Here is a 24,367-nt window from a genome sequence, read left to right as displayed (position 1 = left end):
CGGATGTAATAAACGGGTAGGTGTGTTGCAGGGGAAATCATAAACATATACACGATGTTGCGCAATAGCCGGTAACTACAGAATGTAGATTACGTTAAGCAGTTATTTTAACATCCCTGGAAAATATTTTAACATATTAAGTACTCATAATATCGATTTCAATATTTTTCATACTATTCTAATTTAAATTAAAGTATAGGCATTGCAATTTTAGACTATGATTTTAAGATATAAATATTATGTACATCGTGTCATTGTACATAGTAGTATAATAGGTACCTATACTGGCTATATCACGCATACTTAATTGTTGCAATATTCATTATTGGATATATTACTTGTATCATCTCTTTATTTGGCAAAAAGCGTCGAAAGCTTGAAGGCGGACAAAGCGTGTAATTTCATTTTTTTAATTACTAATGCTAAAATACCTGCAGACAATTTTAAAACCATTACCAGATCACAATATACTTGGCATAGTTATAGTACATAACTGTAATATGTAAGTAGCAGTGATATATGTACGGGTGGGTTTAACCTCCTCCCCCCTCCGAAATGTATTGTTATTACGGGCGTTGATTGTATAACTAGGAATGTTGAAATATTAAATTGTATTTAGTTATCATCCTGTAGAATTTAGTTATAAGTATTTATGCTCAACTGTAGAATCGATATTATAATATCTAATATTATTACTATTGTTTGGATTACATCACAACGTTTATTATTAAATTTTTTTGATAAAAAAGTAGTTGTGAATGAGCCTGAAAAAAGTGATCATATTCCTTGTTCATTTAATATAATTAATGACACCGACATTGAAAGTAATACTGATATGACTGATTTAATTGAATTAATTGAAATTCTTGATATTGGTTTATATATTTATAAGAATATCTAACAGTAAGTTGAAATATAATTTTTTGAAAAAACTATAGCAATCTCTTACTTCATACAACATTTCGGTAGTTTCAAAAAGAAAATTAAAATTTCAATTATCTTGGATCACGAGTTTCTCTTGGTTAATATATTCTAAAAAATTAGAAGGTTTGTTTTATAAAACATGTGTACTATTTACAAACGAAACTTTGGGGAAAGGTAGTTTTGTAAAAGCTGGTTATTAGCTAATAAACCATTTATTAGATGGAAAAATGCTGATATGTTAAATAAAATGATTATTCAACGAAGTAGTTCTGAATATGGCAACTCAATAGTATTAGGAAAGAAAAAAAATGGAGATTTTAGAATGTGCAATAACTAACACGTGCTAAATAAACATGTAATAAAATATCGATACCCACTAGTCACTACCGCTAATAGATGACAATTAAGATTTATATCAAGTAGAAAAAAAAACAAGAAAAGAAGAATTATAAAAAGGAAAAAAACAATGTGCAACAGATGAATAGCGTGGTCGTACGTTTATTTGGTTAAACACAAAACAAAAAAAAAAAGGAAAATAAGTAAACAGAATAATTGTCCAAAATGACTGGTTATACAACTTCAGAATGATTCTGAGAGAAGAATAATAAGTGTATTGTTTGTCGAATCGACGGTTATAGAAATGTGAAAAAAAATGCAACAGTAATATCGTCATTGGCGGTCGTGACGAAAAAACGAAAAATGACGACGGTGTTGACCGGTTCACGGTGGTGACAAAAGAGACCGATCGCCGGCAGCCGGTACTCGTCCGGCGCGACTTTTCTTCCTGTCCCGTCTAGGCCTTTATGGCGTTGGTGGGGGAGTTGACGATATCGCGTCTCTACCCGTGGTAATAGTGGTGACAGTGTAGATCGGTCGCTGCGGTGCTTATGCTTTGCACCGGCGACCGTTGCGTACTCTGTCAAGTAAAGTAACCTTAGAGTTATAGAGTATAAATCCTGTAGACTCGACTTATTAAATTATCCTTCGGACTGCACTCATTAACGTGGTCACCGAAGGACGGTCGAGTAAGCTCTTGCCGCAAGTATCTATATTTATTTGTTTGACGGTTTGAGAATCGAAAACCGAGATTCCTGTTATATATGTTGAGTCATTGCTTGGCGTATACAACAACATTTAGAGTACTTGTATAGAGTGCTAAAAACAATGAAAAAATAAACAGTTAGAGATCCGTTTGGACAAGATTATATTTTTTAAACGTGAGGTAATTTATTTTGACTATTATGTGAATCTAAATAGTATTCAACCGAATCTAAAATACGTGTTTCTATAATTGAAAATTATCCCGTGCCAAAAAATCATGTAGAACTCTTAAGTTTCATTGGCCTATAATTGTATTTCCTACGATTCATTCCGAATTTCATAATTGTTAAACCACTCTATATCTTACTTACAAAAAATATCCCATACGAATTTGGAGAAGAGCAGATAAGGTCGTTTAATTCTATCGAATTGAAATTTGGTGAACAATTATTGCTATATGTGTAATTCTAATTCAATAACGGAGCTTCACTGTGATGTTAGTAACCACAGATGGTTCTATTTTACTTCAAAAACAATCTGATATTTAGTAAATTTCATTCGATTTTTTATTATAACCATACAACTACCTGGTTCGAGTCGCAACACCATAGTTACGAACTAGAGATGCTATAGCATTTCATGATGATAACACTGCCCACCGGTGGTACTGTCGTTGTTAGTCCCCGGTCTGATGGGTCAGTAGTTGTGTGAGCGCGTCAGTGGACTGCTGTTGTGCTGTAAACTCGTGCTTTTCATAACGTTAGGTATATTAATTGAGTTTTCTTTTCTATATTTTGATGTTCGCACTGTACTGTTAACTAGTATTTTCTATTATAATAAACGAACAGTGTCAATAAATTGACTTGGTGCGTAGTATTTCTTTTGGATAAGGGCTGCAACCCTTCCTGTCTGTATAGTCTCTATAATATCTATACACACGTATGTATTTGCTCATATTTTTATTTATATTTGTCTGTGTTTAAATCTTTTAAGTCCATAAGTCTAGAAGTCTAGCTATAACCATTAGTTTTTAATAACTTTCAGTTTATGTTACAACATCCAAGCTCTAGTTATAATTAATATTGGATTAATCATATCTTTATGTTGTGAAAAGGTTATGTTCTTTCAAAATCTGCTCGATTTTATATGCATCATTTAGCCATTTAGCATTATGTTGAGCTTAAAGTTTAATCAAACAAGTCTTTAAAATCAATGTTGTCATTTTTCAGTGTTTAGAAATGGTATATATAATATTAAGTTGATTCAAATAAAATATGAAAGTAGGTATGTTATTACTTATTATTTAAATTAAAAAATATATTTAGGTACCTAAATTAGTCAAAAAATACAAGCGGCACTAGCTATTTGTATACATTTTAAATAATAAAATTGTACAACGATATGGTATAATCATTAGTTATTATCTATCTATCTACTGTATGAAATTTGTTTATAATTTTATATTATTAATAATAAATATTATGTCAAATTATTGAGAAGATAAAAACCGTTCCAATAATGGCATTGATTATAAAAATGCAGTACAATATACTGTATACACATTATATAATATTATCTTAATAAGAAGAAACAAATTACTAATGGCAATGGTGTTTTAGGTCAGGACACTGAAATTCTAAATGGCGTACCACTTGGTCCTATTATATTTATTATCTTTGTAAATAATATGTGAAATATAAATGTTGATGGTAAAATAGTAGTTTATGCTGATGATACGTGTATGCTATTTTTTAGTACAAATTGAGACAAAAAAATAAATTGAATTTTAATGAAGTAATTAAGTGGCTAAATATTAAAAAACTATCTTTACATTTTAACAAAACAATAATTATAGTTTTTTCAGTAAATAATATTTTAATACTGTTTGATAAAATTACTTTGCATAAATGTTCTAAAATGTCAAACTGTAACTACTCAAAAAAGAATATGGTCAAAAAAATCAAGATTTTTACTTGATTGTAACCTTAAATGAAAAATTTATATAGATAATATGATAGTTAAATTTCGTTCTATAATGTTTAAATTTAATATATTAAAACATATAATTTCACCTCATACATTGAGGATAGTATATCTTTATTTATACCAATCTATATTAAAATAATATGTCAATATGGTATAGTATGGTATGGTATAGGGTGGTGCTTCAAAAAATGTTCTTAATCCCTTAAGGGTACAACAAAATAATATAATCGTATATGTATAAGGAAAGACAATTTCATAAGGTCCCATATTCAAATTTCAAATTATGAAAAATTTAATATAATTCTGTTTGAATCGCTGTTAAAAAAAAAAAAAAAAAAAAAAATAGCTATAATGTTTGAACATAAAACATCTAATTTATTCTAACTATGCAAAATGATAAGCGTTTGAGTGGAAATAGATTATTTAATACTAAAATTATATATATTAGTTACTAAGTTTTGGTCAATAGTTCATTAATTATCTTAGTTTTTTTTAATTTTAACTGACGTATTTGACCTCATAGTAATATTATGAAATTAAATTAAGATACCAAACACACGTTTATTATTATCATAAATAGATGGATATCGTATAGATTATAAGGTTGTACAACAATGTATTAAACATATATTATTATTATTATTATTCATTGATAAAATTATCCCTAAAACCTCCCTTTTTTAATTAACAAAAAAAAATAATTAATATATTATTAGTATATATTACATGATTTAAAGAGGTTTTCACATAATTAGGTCATTTTTTTCTACTTTAAATATATTATGCTTAAATCTACTGTCACATAAAATTTGAAACACCCTGTGTATATTATATAGATAATAATATATACTAATGTATACAATAATATTATGTTTATGTATTATATGTAAAGTATGTATATACCATATACGTATTTTATGTTTCAATGAAAATAACTCACTAACCACATTATCAGGGTAGTATTTAGTATTTTTTTTTTTATGCAATATGGTTTTTCTTCTATATATTACATACCAGGCCGCTTATTTTATATAATAATATATTATTTTGTACCGGAGCTTAACTTAGTTTTCTAACTTATATTATACTCGTATGGTGTGACTGTGGAATGTAAATACTTGTCGAAAATGATTAAACTAATTCAAATTTTAAAATGTTTAATTGCCAGACACATTAACTGTAAACTTTAATATCTAAAATATTATTTATGCAATTCAAAAATAAAAATGAATTTTTTTTTGTTATTTTAGTTTAAGTATTAGCAAAAAATTAGGTATTTAAAACGTAAATAGTACATAGGTAGTAAATTAGTCAAGCGAAAATCGGCAGATAAGAACAAGTATAATCAACCGTTTAGTATATATTTTATATACTATTTAATATAAGCATGAATTTCTATTATAAAATGTTAATTTATTAATCATATTATATTAGAATAATTATATAATATGAAGGTGGTATCTATCGAGATAACAACAAATGTTAAAATACTTGTAATAGGAATGCATTGCTAATCAAAAATAATTGAATAAATTTTGAACTCAGTAAGTATCTATAGTTAATCTATATTATATTAAACATTTTTAAAATAAATTCTACTTTACCGATCCTGTTCTATATATTTCAAAAATTAAGTTCTATAAAACGCTATCACGCTGATAAATTTAACCTGAAGCAATTAATAAATTCTCTCATGGTAAACAGTGAAAAAAACAAATTAGCTTAATTATTTGATTTATTCAGAAACTTCAATTTAATTTTTAAATAAATTATGCGCATTTTTAAGTATTTATATTTTTCATACTCGATCATAACTCACTATAAAATAAAAAATCGTAAAAACCCAATGAGAGAACACAGATAATGTTCTTACTTAAAAGTTTGATAATAGGTCAATTCACTCTAATATAAAAACTAAAAACATACTCTTGAAACTGGAGAACGAAAATTTATTATGTCGTACGTGTTAAGATGGAGACAACACATGCGGTTGCGATGTAATATTTTTTCTATATTGATCGAATTTTTATTTTTATATCACTGCTTTCGAGCTTAAAGAACTGTTGATATCGGTTTTATTGATTCATACCTCTTACCAATACCAAGATTTTGTCCCCAATTGTTTAATAGTCTAAGACAAGTACGATACCATGAAGATAGCTAACTCATGAGTAGTCATGACTATTTGCTCAAACCAGCTGAATGTCTATAGTTTTAGTTTACTTACAAGTACAGCATATTAGGCACCATTATTGTTTTGCCTAAAAAAATGCGATCACTGTTTTTAGATTAACTGGATTATTACGCATTTGCGCATATTTAATACCTGGAATCTGTGCATTAATGTATAGACATTTCTTCTTATATATGTGATAAACTATAACTTAATTTATTATGGCTGGATCTAATATGTGAATAATGTTTTTTTTTTTTTATCATATTTACTATGTACGTGATTATGTTATGTATTCCCAATTAATATCATTAAGATAATTTTATTGTTATATTCTTATAAATAATATTGTGTATACGTAAAATAAATAATAAGTAATACGTTGTTAATAACCATCATAGTCTTCGGGCGTTAAATAATTATTATAAATTAGTTACAAACGACCAGAGGAACATATTATTACCGTCCTATGTTTTGAATTTATAACAAGTAATATTTTTTATATTTAATCAATTAACAAGTACTTACTATAATATATCATTATTACAATCTATTATTATATGTGTGAAATTACTTTGGTTATGCGTTTAATATTGCTCATAAGTCATAACTCACCTCAAAGGATAGACCATTTTCAACCTCGTGGTTCCGAATAACTAAATATACATTATATATTAAATAATAATCATAAAATAAATGAAAATTAAATTTAACATCATCTTAAGCCTTAAGATGATGGTTGTAACCGTTAACCGATAATATTGCGTGTTGTCAAACTCTGTCGTTAACTGGTTTTACTGATTTAGTTATGTTCCTACTTCAAATATATATAATGGACTGATTATTAATCTTTCAGTTTAACGTTGGACTTTGACCGATCACCATCTTACATACAATATTATACTTTCATCAAACCATCTAAATATCGCAGGAAATATTTACATCAAACATCATTTCTAGTATTTTTAATAAATGAAGCGTTAGATAATATTATAATATCTTAAGTAGGTTTAATGTTCGTTTTTAATTCATACGTAATTCGTCATTAAAATACTAAAAAACTTTTTTTTATATTTATTTTAATCTTTATTAATCGTAATCGATACAAATACGTTTATAATTGTTTATAAAATTCTTACTTCATGAATAACACAGTATTTTAGAAGATAATAATTAAAAAAAGAATTAAATATAAATATTTACATATATATATATATTATTTTTAAACTAAATAAATAATTCATATGATAAAAATTGTATTGTCGTTGATTACTTAATTAGATGAACATTATTTTGAATTGATATTAACAATATATTTAACAATACTTATTAAATACTTAATTAAAATAATCATATTGCCGTATTTTATTTTTGTAATTATATAACATGTAAAAAATATAATGAATATGGTATGGAAATATTCAAATAAAGTTGCATTATTTTGTTTACTGTTTAGTATCACCAATCCGTGTTAACTAGTTAAATTTAAAAACAGAATTGTTTGTTAACGACCAAGTTCTATAGAATAATAACAAAACATGAAAAAATTAATCAAGCATAATGATGATCCAACTGAGGTGTATATAGTATCGCTCAAATCTAAGTCAGAAAAACCAAACCTGGACGAAGATTTGTTTAATATAATCCTATTAATATTACTATACACAATACAAGGATTTCCTGTTGGTATATCCACAGCTCTTCCATTGATTTTACAGAGTAAAGGACTTATAACGTTTGACGATCAAGTAAGTGGATAGGTTTTTATTAACTTTTTTTTCATTTAAAGTTTAATTATTTCAAAAAGAGATTAATGTATACAAAGTCCATGTATTATAAAACACAAAATTTATTTTTAAGCTTCGATAAAGTAATTTTTTTAAATGTGATATTATTGATTACAATATTATAATATAATTATTAATTTAAAAACCACTGTAATGGATGGTTCATTTATCAAACAACACACATTATTTAAAAATCTATTAGCGTTTTTGAAAAACATGTTTTTTCTTAATTATTTCAAGTCAAAATAAAACAATTTTTTTAATTATTTATATATATATGTATTTTTTTATCGTTATAAGGTTTTTACTTTTTAATGACTGCATACATTTGTAATTTCATACTCTGAAGTAAAAACTTTTTGAAGTACTTGTTTTGATACATAAAAATCAAGGTTATTATAAATATTTTTAGTTTAGGTATCTAAACTAAAAAGTAGACTAGAGTAGATTAAAAAGTCTTAAAGAGTAGATTATTAGACCAAAATTTTGCAGGTATTCCATATACTTCTCCATTATGCTCTAATAAACTTTAGATATTTATAAATCATTAACTTGTAATAGCTTTGTACTGAAAAATATAAAAAAAAAAATCATTAATTACCTACCTACTCGTATAACCAAATTTCGATTTTTTTGTATCGAAATATTTCGGAAAATATTCTACTTCAGAATATGAAATTTAAAACGTATATTATCATTAAAAAAATTATTTTATTCTGACTAGAAATTAAATACATTTTTTTTTAAACACATTTTTAATATAACAAAATATTAAATAATATACTTTGAATAATTATTTAATTTTCAATACTGCTCGCGAAATTATTGTTTTTTTTTTTTTTTATTTTAGGCATTATTTAGTATAGCATTATGGCCTTACTGTATTAAACTTTTATGGGCTCCAATTATTGATGCACTCTATATAAACTCGATCGGTAGACGAAAATCCTGGCTATTACCTCTTCAAATATTAATGGGTATGTAAATTAATTTTTTAACATATACCTAATTGTAGGTATTTACAAGGTATAAAAATATAGAACAACAAAGTTCATATGATAAATTAAAATAATATTTATGCATTATACCCTTCAATATGGTATGTTAACATAGAACATAAACATTACTGTAATAATGTCTACTTACAAATTATTTACTTTGCAGTACCTGCAATACTTGTAAATTCAGAATTTATTAACTAGATTTTGGTAACAAACAGGGATCACATTTTTTTATATGGCCATCAATATGGATGATTGGTTGCCCGAGACAGGACAACCAAATCTTAAAATGTTAGTGTGTATAATCTTCGTCGTTAATTTTTTATCTGCAACTCAAGATATTGCCGTCGATGGTTGGTCATTGTCGGTGTTAAAGAAGTGAGTACCTCAAAAGATTTACCCAATTTACAATAACATTTTGAAATAGTATTTTTCTTGTTTTATTTTATGCAGGAAAAACATAAGTTATGCCTCTGTGTGTAATTCTATAGGAGTACCGATTGGAATGTGTACAGGTTCAGTTTGTTTCACTTTGCTGATATCTGAGCAGTTTAGCGTCAAATATTTAGGAACTTCTATTGGTACAGGAGGAATTATAACTATGAAAAGTACGAACATAAAATTAAATTGAATACACACATTGATTTAGATATTATTTCACACGATATTTTATTTATTTTCGTTAAGGTTAATTTCTATTACATAACTTACAATACTTCAAGTACCCAACAATATAATATATCTAAATATAATAATTTCTTTGTACGTAAAAAAAAGATAAAGCTTTTAATTTTTTAAATGATTGGTGTAGACATGGTAAATATAATTGTAGGTTTGTAATAATTTATCAGTAGCATACTTTTATATTTTAGTCATTTTAAACAGTTAACAGCAAGTTTAATAATTAGTACAGAAAATATAGATACTTTAATTTAGGCCCACATTTTTTCACCCACTGTTCTGTTTAGAATACAATTGATCAGCCCATCAAGAAAAAATTTAAATTGTGCGTATAGAAGATAGATCTCTACCGTATTTTTTTGTTTTACTTTATTAGCTAATGATCTTTTTTTTTTACATTTTTATCTAATCAGAAAAAAATCTTATTAAGAAAGTGTATTTTATTGAAACTAACTATTTTTTATTATTATTTTATATTTTAATTAGTTTTTTTCATATATTTTATTTGTTTAGGTTTTTTTAATATTTGTACAATCATAATTATAGCAGTTACAATAATCATCGGATTGTTTAAAAATGAAAAGTATACAATGGAAGATGACTACGAACAAATTAGTGTTTGTCAGAATTATCAATTATTGTGGGACATTATAAAGCTACCTCGCATTAGAGTATTGGCGCTAGTATTGTTTACAGCAAGGGTAAAAAATAATAATAATAAATCATACTCTCTCATATATTTATTTAATTTAAACTATCTTACTTAGAGACTGTAATATTAAAATAATAAATTTATACTACAGTGATTAAGTATATAATGAATTTTATTTTTAATATGTAAGTTTAAAGATATTTTTTTTATTGTTCTTAAAATTATATAATTTCTGCTTCGAATACTAAGGCCATTAGCAATATGTTTATTGTTTATATATATATATATATATATATATATATATATACATTAAATTAAAAAAAAAAAAAAATTTAAATTAAATAATTAGATATTTATGCACATTTCAATATTTGTTGGCTATATTAGATTTGATATTTTGATTAATTTAATTTAGAATTGTATTTGTGTTATTCATCTAAAAAAATATAACTTCTAACATATTTTAATATTTTTATGATCCAAATAAAATACGTAGATCTGAATTGAACAGTGTTACGTTTACATTAATTTATAATTTTTTTTTTGACATTAAAGATTTAAATATTCACAAAATATTTATTTCAGTATTTTACATAGATATTTATCATTTTAATAAAATATTTATTGATTTCGGGTCATGGTTTAAACATTTTATTCTTAATTTAAATTTCTAATACCTGAAAAATACATAATTATTTTTACATTTTATTAACATTATATATTATGTTTGATTATTATAACAATCACAGGGCTGTAAATAAAATAATATTTTTTATTTTCAGAATTCAAAATAAGTGAGATACAAATTTGATTTAACTATTCTAAAATATAACATTTTATTTTGCACATTTTTGTGTGTTTAAGTCAGTTCATATAAATATATATAGTGTGTTTTCTTTTTAAATGTCTTTATTATACCTATATTTAGTTGGAAAATTGTGATTTTAGATAAAATTAATGTATATTTTGTACTTAAATATGATATTATAAAAATGTTCATTATACGAGTACATAGTTTTTTTTTTATATAGGCTTTGTATTTATTGGCCTATTTACTAAATCTTGTAAGAATAATATTTAACGTTTGAAATTGAGTATATATGTATAAGTATACTCGTATAGAATTGAAAATAATATCTCTGCCTACAAAATAATTGATTTTTTTTTAAATATTTTTATTGTAAAGCTTATTAAATACCTACAAAACCTTGAAAATAAATGAGTAAATATATATGTATATATATATAAATATATAGTAAATACATAATATATTCAATGCAGTTATTAGATATTAAGAAGTACATAAATTAACTTTTCATTTATTAATCTAAAACCACGAAAACAATAAAATGCTTGAACAGAAAAAATAATTTAAGTACATTTATTTTTACAAAATTCTAATATTTTATGCTTACTATTTATTATATTTCTAGTAATATTATACATAATAGTTAAATTACGTTATTTGGTATATTTTTGAATTTAACTAAAAATATTCTTCTATTTTGAATGTATATTTTATGTCTTTTTAGAGCATAGTATTCTCGTTATTAATAAATATAGCTGAAGAACTAGTTTTAATAAGTAAACATTTTAAAATTTAAAAACTTAACAGTGTAACACTCATAGCAGTACTTAAAAAATATAAAAACACGTATTGAACTATTGGTTTATTGAGCTTTAAAGTATCAGCATTTAATTAGCATATATTATATAATATTAACATTTAATAAGTATAGTATTATTATAATGTAACATTTAAATATTTAAAATACACTTAATCTAATATATTTTTATTATAAATATTTCAGTAAATAATGATTTTACTGCAGTATTTGTTATTTTAAATGTTTTATCTCTGTATTTTAGATAGGATTTACTACTTTGGAAATTATACCAAACCTGAAATTAATTGATGCTGGTGTACCTAAGGATGAAATTATGATAATAACTTTAGTGATGTATATAGTTAAATTTTTTTTCCCAATAATTGTAAGTAAATATGTTACGAGTTCAAAGCCAATGAGTTACTATCTGAAAATGACACCTATTAGGTAAATAGATTTAGTTATAAGTTATCAAACATATATGATATTGTTATTGAATATTACGATTATTATACTAATTTATTTGAATAATTCACACTAATTTAGCAGTTATCAGAATTTTTATAATGTTATATATTGTTCACAACTGATTTTTTTAATTACGAAAAAAAATTAACATTATGCATCATCGATAACTAAAATATGAGTTATATTTAGTACAATATTTGTGGCATATCTACCTAATATAACAATTTGATAAGTTGTAAAAATTAAAAAGAAATACCATGACTTATACCACAAAGGCCTCTGTAAATATTTAAACGTGTACTGATTATGTGAATATAAATTGCAAAATTTCTTACAAAATTACCCTAATATCGTATTTATATAAATTTGACAATTTTCACTCTGAAAATAAAAATGTTCTTGTTTGATTACGTATAATATCTTGACCAAAAAAAAATCCTAATGACCTAATCTATTTTAAGGTAATTAAATTCTTAATTATACATATTTAACTATTGTTACAAGTTATAAATGTTATAATTTTATGATAGAAATAATATTAAACAATATATATATATATATATATATATATATATATATATGTATCACACATAATAAAACTTATTTATTATTGTGATATTATTTAGAGCCCACAGGACTAATAGAAAAAAAATTTTTAACACATTTTAATGTAATTTAAAGACAGTTAATTATTTAAGACATTATATATTTTAATAAAAATAAATGATCAAATATAAAATATTTAAAGTAATTATTATAAGCCATTAAATACCACTTAAATATTTATGATTATTTCTGATTTTTTTTTAACTAATCTTCTATTTTAAAACGTTTATCTGTGTACAAATTTTGAAAATATTTATGTAAAACTCTATGCAAGTTAAATATTACCTAGGTAAAATAATAATAAAAAAAAAAATAAATAATACCATAAACTTTTAATATGATATTTTAGTTATACTGGTACTAACATTTTTACTTTTAAAGTTAACCTGTGCGCGGGTAAAAAGAGCTCATCTAAGCCATCTTAAGTGCAATGAGATTAATGGGTGAAAGTTTTTATTAATACAATTTAATTTGTGAAATAATACTATAAATATATTTACCGACATACCACTAATTACTATGTACCTAATTAAGTATGTGATATGTTAATTAAATAACATAATATTTTATTTTAACAAAATTTTTTCCAGATTAATGTGGGGTATTGTATTTGCTGTGCTAGTTTATTATACACCAAATTTTATACAGAAAAAACACGGACATATTATTATACCGCAATATTATTATCTTATATTAGGATTAGTATCTCTTGTAAACGAGGTGAGTTAATAAATCTATAGACTATAATACTTCTTTAGTCTAAATATTCCTTTAATTATAAAAAAATTATAATTAAAGGAATATTTATATAATTATAAATAACTATATTATGTATTTCTTAACGTTAATATTAAATTGTAAACTATTTATTTATTTTTTAAATATCAAGTATTTTTAATATCTCTCGCTATATAATAATAAGAATGTATATATCGTTATAATTCACGGATTATCATTATTTAAGACAACATAGATATTTTTTTTAAATAATTTTAAGTTATTATAAAACAAAATTTTTGGACAAAAATGGTATTTTTACTATTTTTTTTATTACTGTCGGTTTTTAAATATTTTTTTTTATTAATCTTAATAAACCCGGAAACTAAGGCCATTATTTGTGGATAGGAACAGTAAGTTTTTTTGTGTAAGGTTTGATTGTAAAGTCTGGTTACTACGGTTAGAACACGTGTGTGTATGTGTGTGCGCCATTGATTTATCACTAAGAACTCGGATGGTCACCAAGCTAGCGACGTCGACCGATGCTTGACCTCAGAACACATAAGTGACTGAGACCAACTACCGCACCACACTAGGCCAAAATATTTTATTATTTTAAATGAAAATATACATTTTTAACTTCATACTTTTAAGCAGGACATTATTTAGAATATTTTGATCTATAAAAATTAAATTTTGAACAAGTTGTTTATTTATTGTAAGTACTCATTTAAAGTTTAGATGAACAGAGTAATAAACAAACATTTTGATATATCCCTGTACCATTTCACTCCACCATCTAAACATTGAACATTTATAATTTATAAAATACTTGTCCAAATTTGATTTTTATGTATCAAAGTATTTAAAAAAATATTTCTAACAAGGAATTAAAATTGTATATTGTCATAAAAAAGTAAATAATAAAATAATATTTTAAAGATAAAAAAAAAACAAAAACATATTTATGTTTTTGAAGAATGTTGTTTTTACAACCTTAAATTATACATATGTATATAAATATTTATAATTGAAATTTTATGTTGAATAGATCACCAGATATGAAAATATTTATCAAACAATAATGTTAAAAAATATGAGTTATGAAAAATAAAAAATAATATATCCTAATTTTTTTTTTTTTAGCTATTAAGTTTATTTTTGTTGCTGACACTAGTTGCATTTTTCTGTAAAATAAGTGATCCTCATTTTGGTGGAACCTATATGACATTATATAACACATTTTACTTTTCGGGTTGGTTAATATCAAATACCTTGATTTATAAACTGATTGATATTTTGACTTTTAGTGAATGTTCAAATGATATTCAAAATAAGTGTAACACAGAAAAGTTAAAAAATGTAAGATATTTTTAAATATTTTTTTTATAGAAATTAAATCGTTTATCTTTAATTATATTTTATGAAAAAAAATCTTTAAGTTTAAAAATTGTGTTTAATTTAAGTTAATCTTTAATTTTTTTTTTTTTTTTTTAGTTATGCACTAATAATTATGGAATTTGTGTAATTCATAAGGACGGATACTATGTAGCAGTATTCATATGCACGATTCTTGGGTTAATTTGGTACTTAAGTTTTAAAAATATTATAAAAAAATACCAATTAGTGGACCTTTACCATTTCATGGTACATAAGAAACAACTGAATGCTGAAGAACTGAACACACAATGAGTTATATCTTCAGCGTAATTTCAAACAATAACCATATTAAATACTTAAAAAATTTAAGTTTATTTTAAATATTTTAGTGTAAATTAAAACATTTAAAGTAAGATTAAAAAGATAAAATCATTTACGTTCTTAATACGTACAATTATTTGATTACATAAAATAAAATTGTAACATTTTTCTTTTTTTTTTATATATAATTACAAATGGTTATTTATTAAACCAATTTGTTATATTTTATGTATATTCAATAAATATTAAGTAAATTGTTATTGTGATGTAATGCGTATAAAGATTTAATAATAAGTTGGATTTTTTAATATTTACAAATGTTTATAAGAGAGTAGAAAATTTAAACTAAATATGTAAGAATAAGCGTTTAACTTATCTGTATAAGATGTCTTACAATATAAAATGTTTTTATTTTGTTTTTGTTTTTATACATGACTTAAAGTTATGTATAAAAAATATGATATTATATATTATATTTATATATTTAAATATGATTTAAAGTCATATTGATCCACCAGTTTTTGTTTAAATTATAATATATTAAATTAAGTATTACTCGTACTTAGATTACAATTTGATAATAAAAAAATTATTTATTTCTAATTCTCGAAATATATGCTTAAATAAATTAAACTTGAATCTCTGTTTGAGCTTGATGATTGGTTGAATATGTGCAAGTAATATTTCATAATTAAAAAAAAAATAATAATATCCCTTGTAAAATTTAAAATACTACAGTAGTTACAGTTGAGTATATAGTATTAAATAACTAAGGCTCTATTTTTATAAGTGTAGTTTTTATTTAAATATTTTTGTGGTCGTTTTGGCGGCATTTTTTTTTCTGTTTTGTGTTTTCAAATTGATATAATTATTGTTGTTGAGTCTTAATTAAATGTGTTTTAAAATACTAAATTAATTTATTAGTAACTACAAATGTATAATCCTTTTGGAGTTTTGCAGCATAAAAAAGATAGTTAGATAAATAAACTTAAGATTATATTACTGCAAAGTATTTTTTATTTAATAGTTGCTATTATACACAATTTAAAACAAAAATTAAAACTATGGTTTTAAACAGAAAAAAATCATTTTTTTCGCTATTAGATTTTTTTCTTATGGTTGATTATTGGTTTTAAATAAATAGTATAATATAAGTTATATAAAGTAATTTATTTTCTAAGATTTTTAAATGCTAACGTTAAACCTAACCTAACGTATAATAGTTATTGCTTTCTAAACACTAATAAGTAGCTATCGTATTCGACTAACTGCATAAAATAGGGAAGTTTACTATTTATATTGGAACAGCGGATACCAAGATCAAAATATTTAGAAGAAATGTGGAGTCAAATAATAATTTTCCATCTTAAAAATATCCTATATTAAAATATGTCTTATTACATTTTTTTGTTTTTTTCACTTTTTAAGTTTAAATTTATTATTATAGTTAATCATTGCACTTATAGCGCCAACTCTTGTACTCTCGTTACCATACCTAGATTATATTCAACTAACACATCACATAATATAATCTTATTTTTAGGTTTCTTAGATATTAAGTTGAGCAATCTAATAAAGTCAACGACATAGAAATATTGATTATTGTTATTATCAAATTATATAATATAGTAGATTAGGTGACAGTTTATCGTAGGAAGATATGTCTAACAAAGTTTATTTATTAAATATACATAAAATATAATAAATTGGTTTAATAAATAATCATTTGTAATGATAAAAAAAAAAAAAAAAAAAAATGTTACAATTTTATTTTATATAATCAAGTATGATTATCAATATTAGAATACTTAAAGATTGAAATATTTTTTCATAAATTTCTTAGATAAAAAAAATACCAAATTAGTGCACTGCAATATTGCCAATTGGGTTAAGAATTTATCAATTATTTTAATTGTATAAGTTTTTAAAAATTATTTTCTATGAAATGAAAAATTATTATTATTACTTAATTGATATATTTTTTATAATAATAATTCATAATTATCATTAATTCAATTTATAGTTACAATAAAATTTAGATATTTTTAATTTTGTTTAAAAATAATTAAAATCCCTTCTTGCGCTAACGACAATATCACGTTGAATGTACCAGTTCTCGTCCGATCACTGAAATTAGGTGACGTCGGGCGTAGTTATTACTTGGATGGGTGACTGCTTGGGAACACTATTATGTGCCGTAGGCATTTTTCTTGTATTGTTGTTTATATCATTAAAGATACAATTATGCAAAAATTCTTAATTTTTTAATCTTTATAATAATAAACCAGTCTTGTGTATAATACTTTTCAAGTGTATTTAGAATACGTAATTAATGTCATTTGTATTTCTTTATAAATAATTTTTAAAAGTATTCAAAACACTTAAATATCTAATAAATTCTTTTTTTTGTTATAGGTAATTAAATTATTTTTTATTAATAATTAAGAAAAATAATCCACTATTGTTGATATTTTATAGTTAATGGTCTTAAGTGAAATTATGAATGAATTAAAATTTGTTTTTAAAAATTGTATCTTATAAAATATAGATCAGTTAACTTGATGAACGAAAAGTACATATATTTAACGAAAAAAGCATTATCGATAGGAAAATATGAAAGTTATTATTAAACAAAATGTTTTATGTATTTAAGGAGTTCGAAAATACTCGTATATTTTGAAGAAAATTAAAATATACTACTCCATTCAAATAATATGTAATTTAGTAAGTATTTAAACTAATTTATCGACTAACTTTGTTCAAATGGTTCTTGTTTGGTACCACATTGATTTTATGCGTAATCGTATCAATTGTGAAAATATGAAATTATACATAAATACTTGCTGTTTGACCCAAACCTTCACGTCACAACACGATTGCATGTGTTCAGCGTAACGTAATAATCATTAAATTATATTTTTTTAGTATAAATACCTAATTTGTTTGAATTAGTCAAGTAGACGTTTTAGAAGGGCAGTGCTGCATACACATAGTACACGGGACCTTACGAGTTCACTTTTAATATCGATCTTTCAACCGATTCCCGACGCGAACGAGTAATATCGCTAATACCACGTTCAGAGTGCCGTGAAAGACACGTCAAGTGTTTAACCACGACTATAGTCTATACGTATAAAATACATGGGACCAACGTATATTATTATTATTAAAATATTTTTTTAAAACGTCAAACTCGAGCTCAAACGTTCACGTACCAGCTACCACCTATGTATTATTATAATTTAAAATAATAATATGCGCGTAAGTAAACGTTCGTTTTTATTTTACGCACACGATAATAATATTATTATTATACCTGTATCGTTGTAATACCGGCCGTGAACTTATTATAAAGCGTGTTTATACATTCGAATCGTTTGGCGTTTAAAAAAAAAAAACAATATACAAAATATAGGTACGCAAGGTGTGGTTGGTTGTATGATTGTGTTAAGGATTGTTGTTATAGTATTCGTAATGCGCCGTCGAAAGTATACCCATTACGAGAATACATGTTTAAGATTCAATTTAATACGACTACACTGAACTATTAATACTACTAACGGATAGAACGTAATATGTACAGTATCAACGTCACTTCGCAGTTACATGACTTGTATTCATTAAGTGAATTTACTCATACCTTTAAATGTTTCCACATTTTCGTAAGAATAATGTCTAATAGGTAAAGAAAATGAAATTTTTTTTTTAAATTAAAAATTAATTTTATTTCTTTACCCACATCGTGTAATCTTTCATTATTTGTCTATTAACATTGTTTTTGGATTAGTTAAAAATTAAAATATTTTGTTCTACCAAGGTTATTCTTAGGAATCAACGCATAATATAATCACGTTACTATCATAACAACCTAAAAACTAGTTACATAGACAATTTTTTTCTAAATATTATATTTATTATAAAATATATAATAATAATTAATATTATAATGTAAGCACATTTCGCTTTATTATTTATTTTATTTTATTTTATATTAGAATGTTTTCTTTAATATAATATAACAACTAATAAGGAAAAATATTTTGCACGATAAATTACAAAATTATTACGCTAAGAAGCCGAAGAAAAAATCGTTTAATTAAAAAATAGATTAAAATAATTCTAAAAATTGAAACAGATATAACTAAAATGCAAATATTTTATCATATAAGAAATTTAATAAAATAAATTATCAAGTAATAAATTAAAAAACAATGTTGAATGGAAATGTATAATTATAGATTATTGTAGTATTTTGAACAACTTTTATTACGATTTTTGATTTTTACTAAATAATTACCTACTCAATATTACTTAGATAATTTAATGAAAAATTTGTTCATCAAGTTATTGTTAAATATAAAATAATTATTCATTTATTTTAATAAAAATAGATTTAAATAAAAAATAAGAATAATATTAAATTGTACGATAATAATATTAATATCATTAATTATCTATGTAATTTTTTTCTTAAGTAGGTATTTTAATATCTATTTTATAAATAGAATTAAGCATTTAGTAATAAAGTGATTATATTGATATTAAATAAATAAATTATAGAAAATAAATTAACTAAATAACTAAGTGGGTTTTTATAATATAAAAATATAATTACTATAAATAGATTTAAAAGTAAAAATGATTTTAAAGTATACAATTAAAAGATTCACAATGATTAATAAGTAATGAGAATTAAATTAATTTTATTCACTTAATGAAAAGGGGTAAAACATGTTTCAGTATTGAGTAGGTAGTAAACTGTTATTTTCATCATAGTATGAAATGAGCGATTTCACTAAATTGATCAAACAATACTACAACGAATGATGATGCACGAAGATTGATTTAATTCATCTAAAATTAGTTAAATTAGATGTGATAGTCGTGGTAACGATCAGTTGCATACGAATAATTGCGTCCCTGATATAAAAATTGCGATTTGCGGCATACTAATTGCATCCCGGGTTTTTTATACTATTATACTAATAATTGCGTATTTGCGTCCCGATAATATTTAAAAACTACTAGGTTCAACTACACGGACAACAAATAGTTATGAAGCTTTCCATTCAAAATTTAACGGTATGTTTTATTCTGCTCATTCAAATATTAACAATTTTATTGATATACTTAAAAACGTACAAAAATATACTTGCATGAAAATTCGCAAATTCGCAATAGTAGTCTATTAAAAGAAATAAGACGTGAAATATGTTAAAAACAATAATTATTGTTAAGAAAAGAAATGATTAAATACGACTTGAACGAAATAACACGTTTTGTCCGTTTTAATTTTGTCAAAACTGTTTCGTTCAAATTTTTTCAGAGCCATAAATAATATTTTAATAGGTAACATACATATAACTTGCACATTATAATTTATGTTTTTACTATTTTTTTTTTTTTTTATATTCTTTTATTTTTATATTAAACGACGAAAACAATATTTTTAACTTACTTTAAGCAATATAATATTTATTTAATGTTGTTATTGAGACTTAAGTCTGTATTAATTGGGAATGAAAATAATGTATTTACATAGGACACAATTAGTGTAGTTATTATTTATATCGGGACGCAATTCGTTTTCACCATAATAATCAATGGAATAGAATATAGCCTATAATATCTAATATTATTTCGCTCAACGATTGCATTCGAAACTTTTGTATACTTATTGACCATAATATAATGATATTGAATCATCTATTTTTATTTTTAAGTAAATGAAAATAATATACTTTAATAGTATCTACTCATATTAATAATATTTACATAATATTCGTTTTTAATTATTTTATGTAATACATTTATAAGCGAGCTTATGTTTGATAAAACTGTTGGCGAAAACAAAATAAAACGTTTAAAAAAAAAAATGCTCGGAAACAAACGTAGATTAAAGACGGTAACTGTGTAGTATTATGCACAGTTATTATAATATAATAATGAGGATAATTATTGTAGTCAATGGTTTTCAAACAAAATTAAAATCTTGCATAAGTCGTAGAGGTATATTCAGGTATTTGTTGCTTTCGAGCACAAATAATTATTAAAGCACTCTATTTCAGTACGCATTAATAACGATAATAATTTACATACGCGCAACTAAAACTATTATTTTATCATTTGCTTTTCGTGTAACTACTGTTCTGTAATTTAGTTATTTATTAATTGTTTTTTGTCTCTCTCTCTCTTGCACACACGCTAGTCTGGTTGCATTACGTTAATGTAGCAAAATAAGAAAAATTCGCACAGGATATCGTTGCATCGACTACATTCTACAGTTATCGTACTTGCATTTAGTATATCGTATGTAAACAGAGAATGCCGCGATATTCGCTCGAATAGCTGTTTTCTGTTTTTTTAAACCTGCATGGCTTAAAAAACTTTTAATTTTGTTGATGCGGGTAAGACCTTATTGACTATTGTGGTTTGTAATAAAAAGCGCTTGTACACAAACGTTGTTTTACAGGCGTTCAGCATTTCCGTTGTATAACATGCTTTCTACACGTAAAATAAAAATAGTACCTAATCAACAAAAAAAAAAAAAAAAAAACTCTTCATTTGTGGAGTTCCGATGATCCTGGAAAAAGTGGATACCGATAACTCAAAATGTTGACTTCAGTGTACTTTTTTCCGACTAACTTTTAAATTCTGTTTCGGAAATTCGAAAACTAAAGACGCAAGGTGCAATGAAGTCATTTTTCTCTCCACCAATGCGATGACGGAACGTACAGCGGAAACGAGTATTGACAGCTCACGAAATTTCCGGTCGTTCATCGCAACGATGATAAATTCGAAATCCGTAGTACGATTTTTGTTTTGTTTCGATGACCGTTTGAAAACCGTGACAAACCGAAAAGAACCACATAGTATTATGTACCGAGATCAGCGAGGATTTGTTTTACCTACAACTATTATCAGTTTATCCGAGCGGATTTATTACGATGTATAACGAAAAGTCATCACCGCGGAAATAATAATACATCGGTTGATCTCATAAAGACTTTTTATCGTGACTCGTTCAGATCTGTAAGTACTCCATAATAATAATTTGATGACGACGTTGACACACAAAAACCGCCCTTTTTCTACGTACGATTACAAACTTGTTGGAACGAACGCTGAAGTTCAAACACCACGATGCTGTCGAATGTTATTATTATAATATTATTGTCGATCACGGAAACCGGTTGTCCACCGCGGCGTGGAAGTTAGGAGCGATAAATATTCGTCGCGGCCACGGATATAATATTAAAAAAAAAAAAAAATGTGTTTTCATATATTTGCGGTCACGGCACACGATATTATGTTATAACGTATTGGAGGGGTATAATATAATATTATTATAATGGTGGTTCATGTGTGATAACGATCGACGGATCGCTTTCAAAAAATGACGATACACGCCCGACGCGCTTGTGTTATTATTTATTACAAATGTTATTTTTTATTCTTCACACAACATAATTCAGGTATTAATATTATTTATTACCGTCGGCTACCGTCGTCGGGTAAAAGTGCAGTGAATTTCTCTCCGCCGTCGACTCGGTGACACGATAATATTATTTGTATATTATTATTTTACTGTGAGGCTGTTGTATCGTGTGTGTAATTTCCAATAAATCGTGCAATACAGCCAATATAATAAACCTCGCGTACTTGTCCCGATAAGGACCGGCCGATAGCAAATTCGATCGTTTTTACCGGCAAAACGGGAAAACGCGTTCGCGTTTCTCGCGGTGTTTACGCAATTATTTTCAGCGGGCGACGAAAACGCGACCATCCGTCGAAAGTAAATACCCGCCGGAAGACGTGAAGGTGAAAGATTTTAAGTGCGCACATGTGAAAATGTGTTTTATAGCATAAATTAAGTGTAAGTATACATGTAATACCTATATATTTTATTATTTTACGTTTGCCAATACGTCGATGATTGGTGTAGCACTGATGTTTGTGATTTTCGTCGAGAAATGATTCGTTGCAAAAAAAAAAGGAAATAATGTGGACAGTAAAATATTTCATTAAAACTATAATGTATTGGTTGGTATTATACGCTATATTATGTCCGTAGTAATTGGCATACAACAATATCACGTCAAATCCAACCTATCGTTAATTAACGCTCATCGATGACGTATGACCGTGGTTCAATAACTATTAAATCCTTAACTATGCTACATTTAGATACAAATAATAATATGAAATTTGTGTGTACATGATTGAAATATTATTATGTACCTGCGGACTTCTTTGTATACAGTGCGCCTATCATCTGCGGCGTCTTTACTTTTAATACAGTTTAAGTTATATAGGTTAATATCTCACCACTGCGTATATCATACGCCTACGTGATACGGTTAGGAAATGATGTGACATAACGTCGTATTTACGCGAATTTGCTCGTCGAACGTCCATAGTATAGTGTGTTTTGTAAACGAACATAATTGTACACGTGTATGTAACTCATTTAATTAGTGTGCAAATAATTCAAATGACCTTAAAAATGCCCACATTCGCATATTCCAATGTCCGCTTGCGATCCAAACCGTTATTGCAACGAGCTTGCACATGTACCTAGATTATATCTATATTATTTTAATAATATCCGTCTAGAACGCGATAAAACACGAACGCATTATTCAATACACTTTACGTACAAGTTCAATGTGTGTTAACCGACCTATACGATCAATATTGCATTGTATTAATTATTATCAAACGACAAACACGTGCGTTATAATACAATATTATACCGGGTGATTTTTTTTCCTATCTGCTAATCATCACTACAATATTGTAAGTTACAGCAGTCAGCAATGCTATAAATTATAATACCAGATATTTATTTATGACGTGTGTAAAAGTAAAGAAAGACTTATAAATAAATTACATCAAACGGGGATTTAAAATCAGAAAATCGATACACGGATGAGTTTAATGGATTCACTGCGTAAAGCATTTCAACAATTAATAACAATAACATTTACTATTGAGTAGGTACCTGTAATATTATTAAACGT

General features: G+C 25.0%; 1 protein-coding gene and 1 pseudogene across 1 annotated transcript; both read left to right on the top strand.

Annotated features, from left to right (window-relative positions):
• Positions 1-2,680: 2,680 nt before the first annotated feature.
• Positions 2,681-15,401, top strand: LOC112603866 (acetyl-coenzyme A transporter 1-like). The gene is made up of 10 exons (XM_025352660.1): positions 2,681-2,904; positions 7,581-7,872; positions 8,762-8,888; positions 9,131-9,290; positions 9,366-9,520; positions 10,107-10,294; positions 12,115-12,299; positions 13,517-13,646; positions 14,790-15,005; positions 15,141-15,401. The coding sequence occupies exons 2-10, from the start codon at positions 7,663-7,665 to the stop codon at positions 15,333-15,335; spliced, it is 1,566 nt and encodes a 521-aa protein (XP_025208445.1). The 5' UTR covers positions 2,681-2,904; positions 7,581-7,662; the 3' UTR covers positions 15,336-15,401.
• Positions 15,402-17,426: 2,025 nt separating this feature from the next.
• Positions 17,427-17,548, top strand: LOC112603889 (annotated as a pseudogene).
• The last annotated feature ends 6,819 nt before the right edge of the window (positions 17,549-24,367 follow it).

Source organism: Melanaphis sacchari, unplaced genomic scaffold (genome assembly GCF_002803265.2).
Source record: "Melanaphis sacchari strain LSU unplaced genomic scaffold, SCAv2.0 Contig112_pilon_pilon, whole genome shotgun sequence".
Taxonomy (NCBI): Eukaryota; Metazoa; Arthropoda; class Insecta; order Hemiptera; family Aphididae; genus Melanaphis; species Melanaphis sacchari.
The sequence above is the reverse complement of the archived record's forward strand: the minus strand, read 5'-3'. Positions and strand labels throughout refer to the sequence as shown.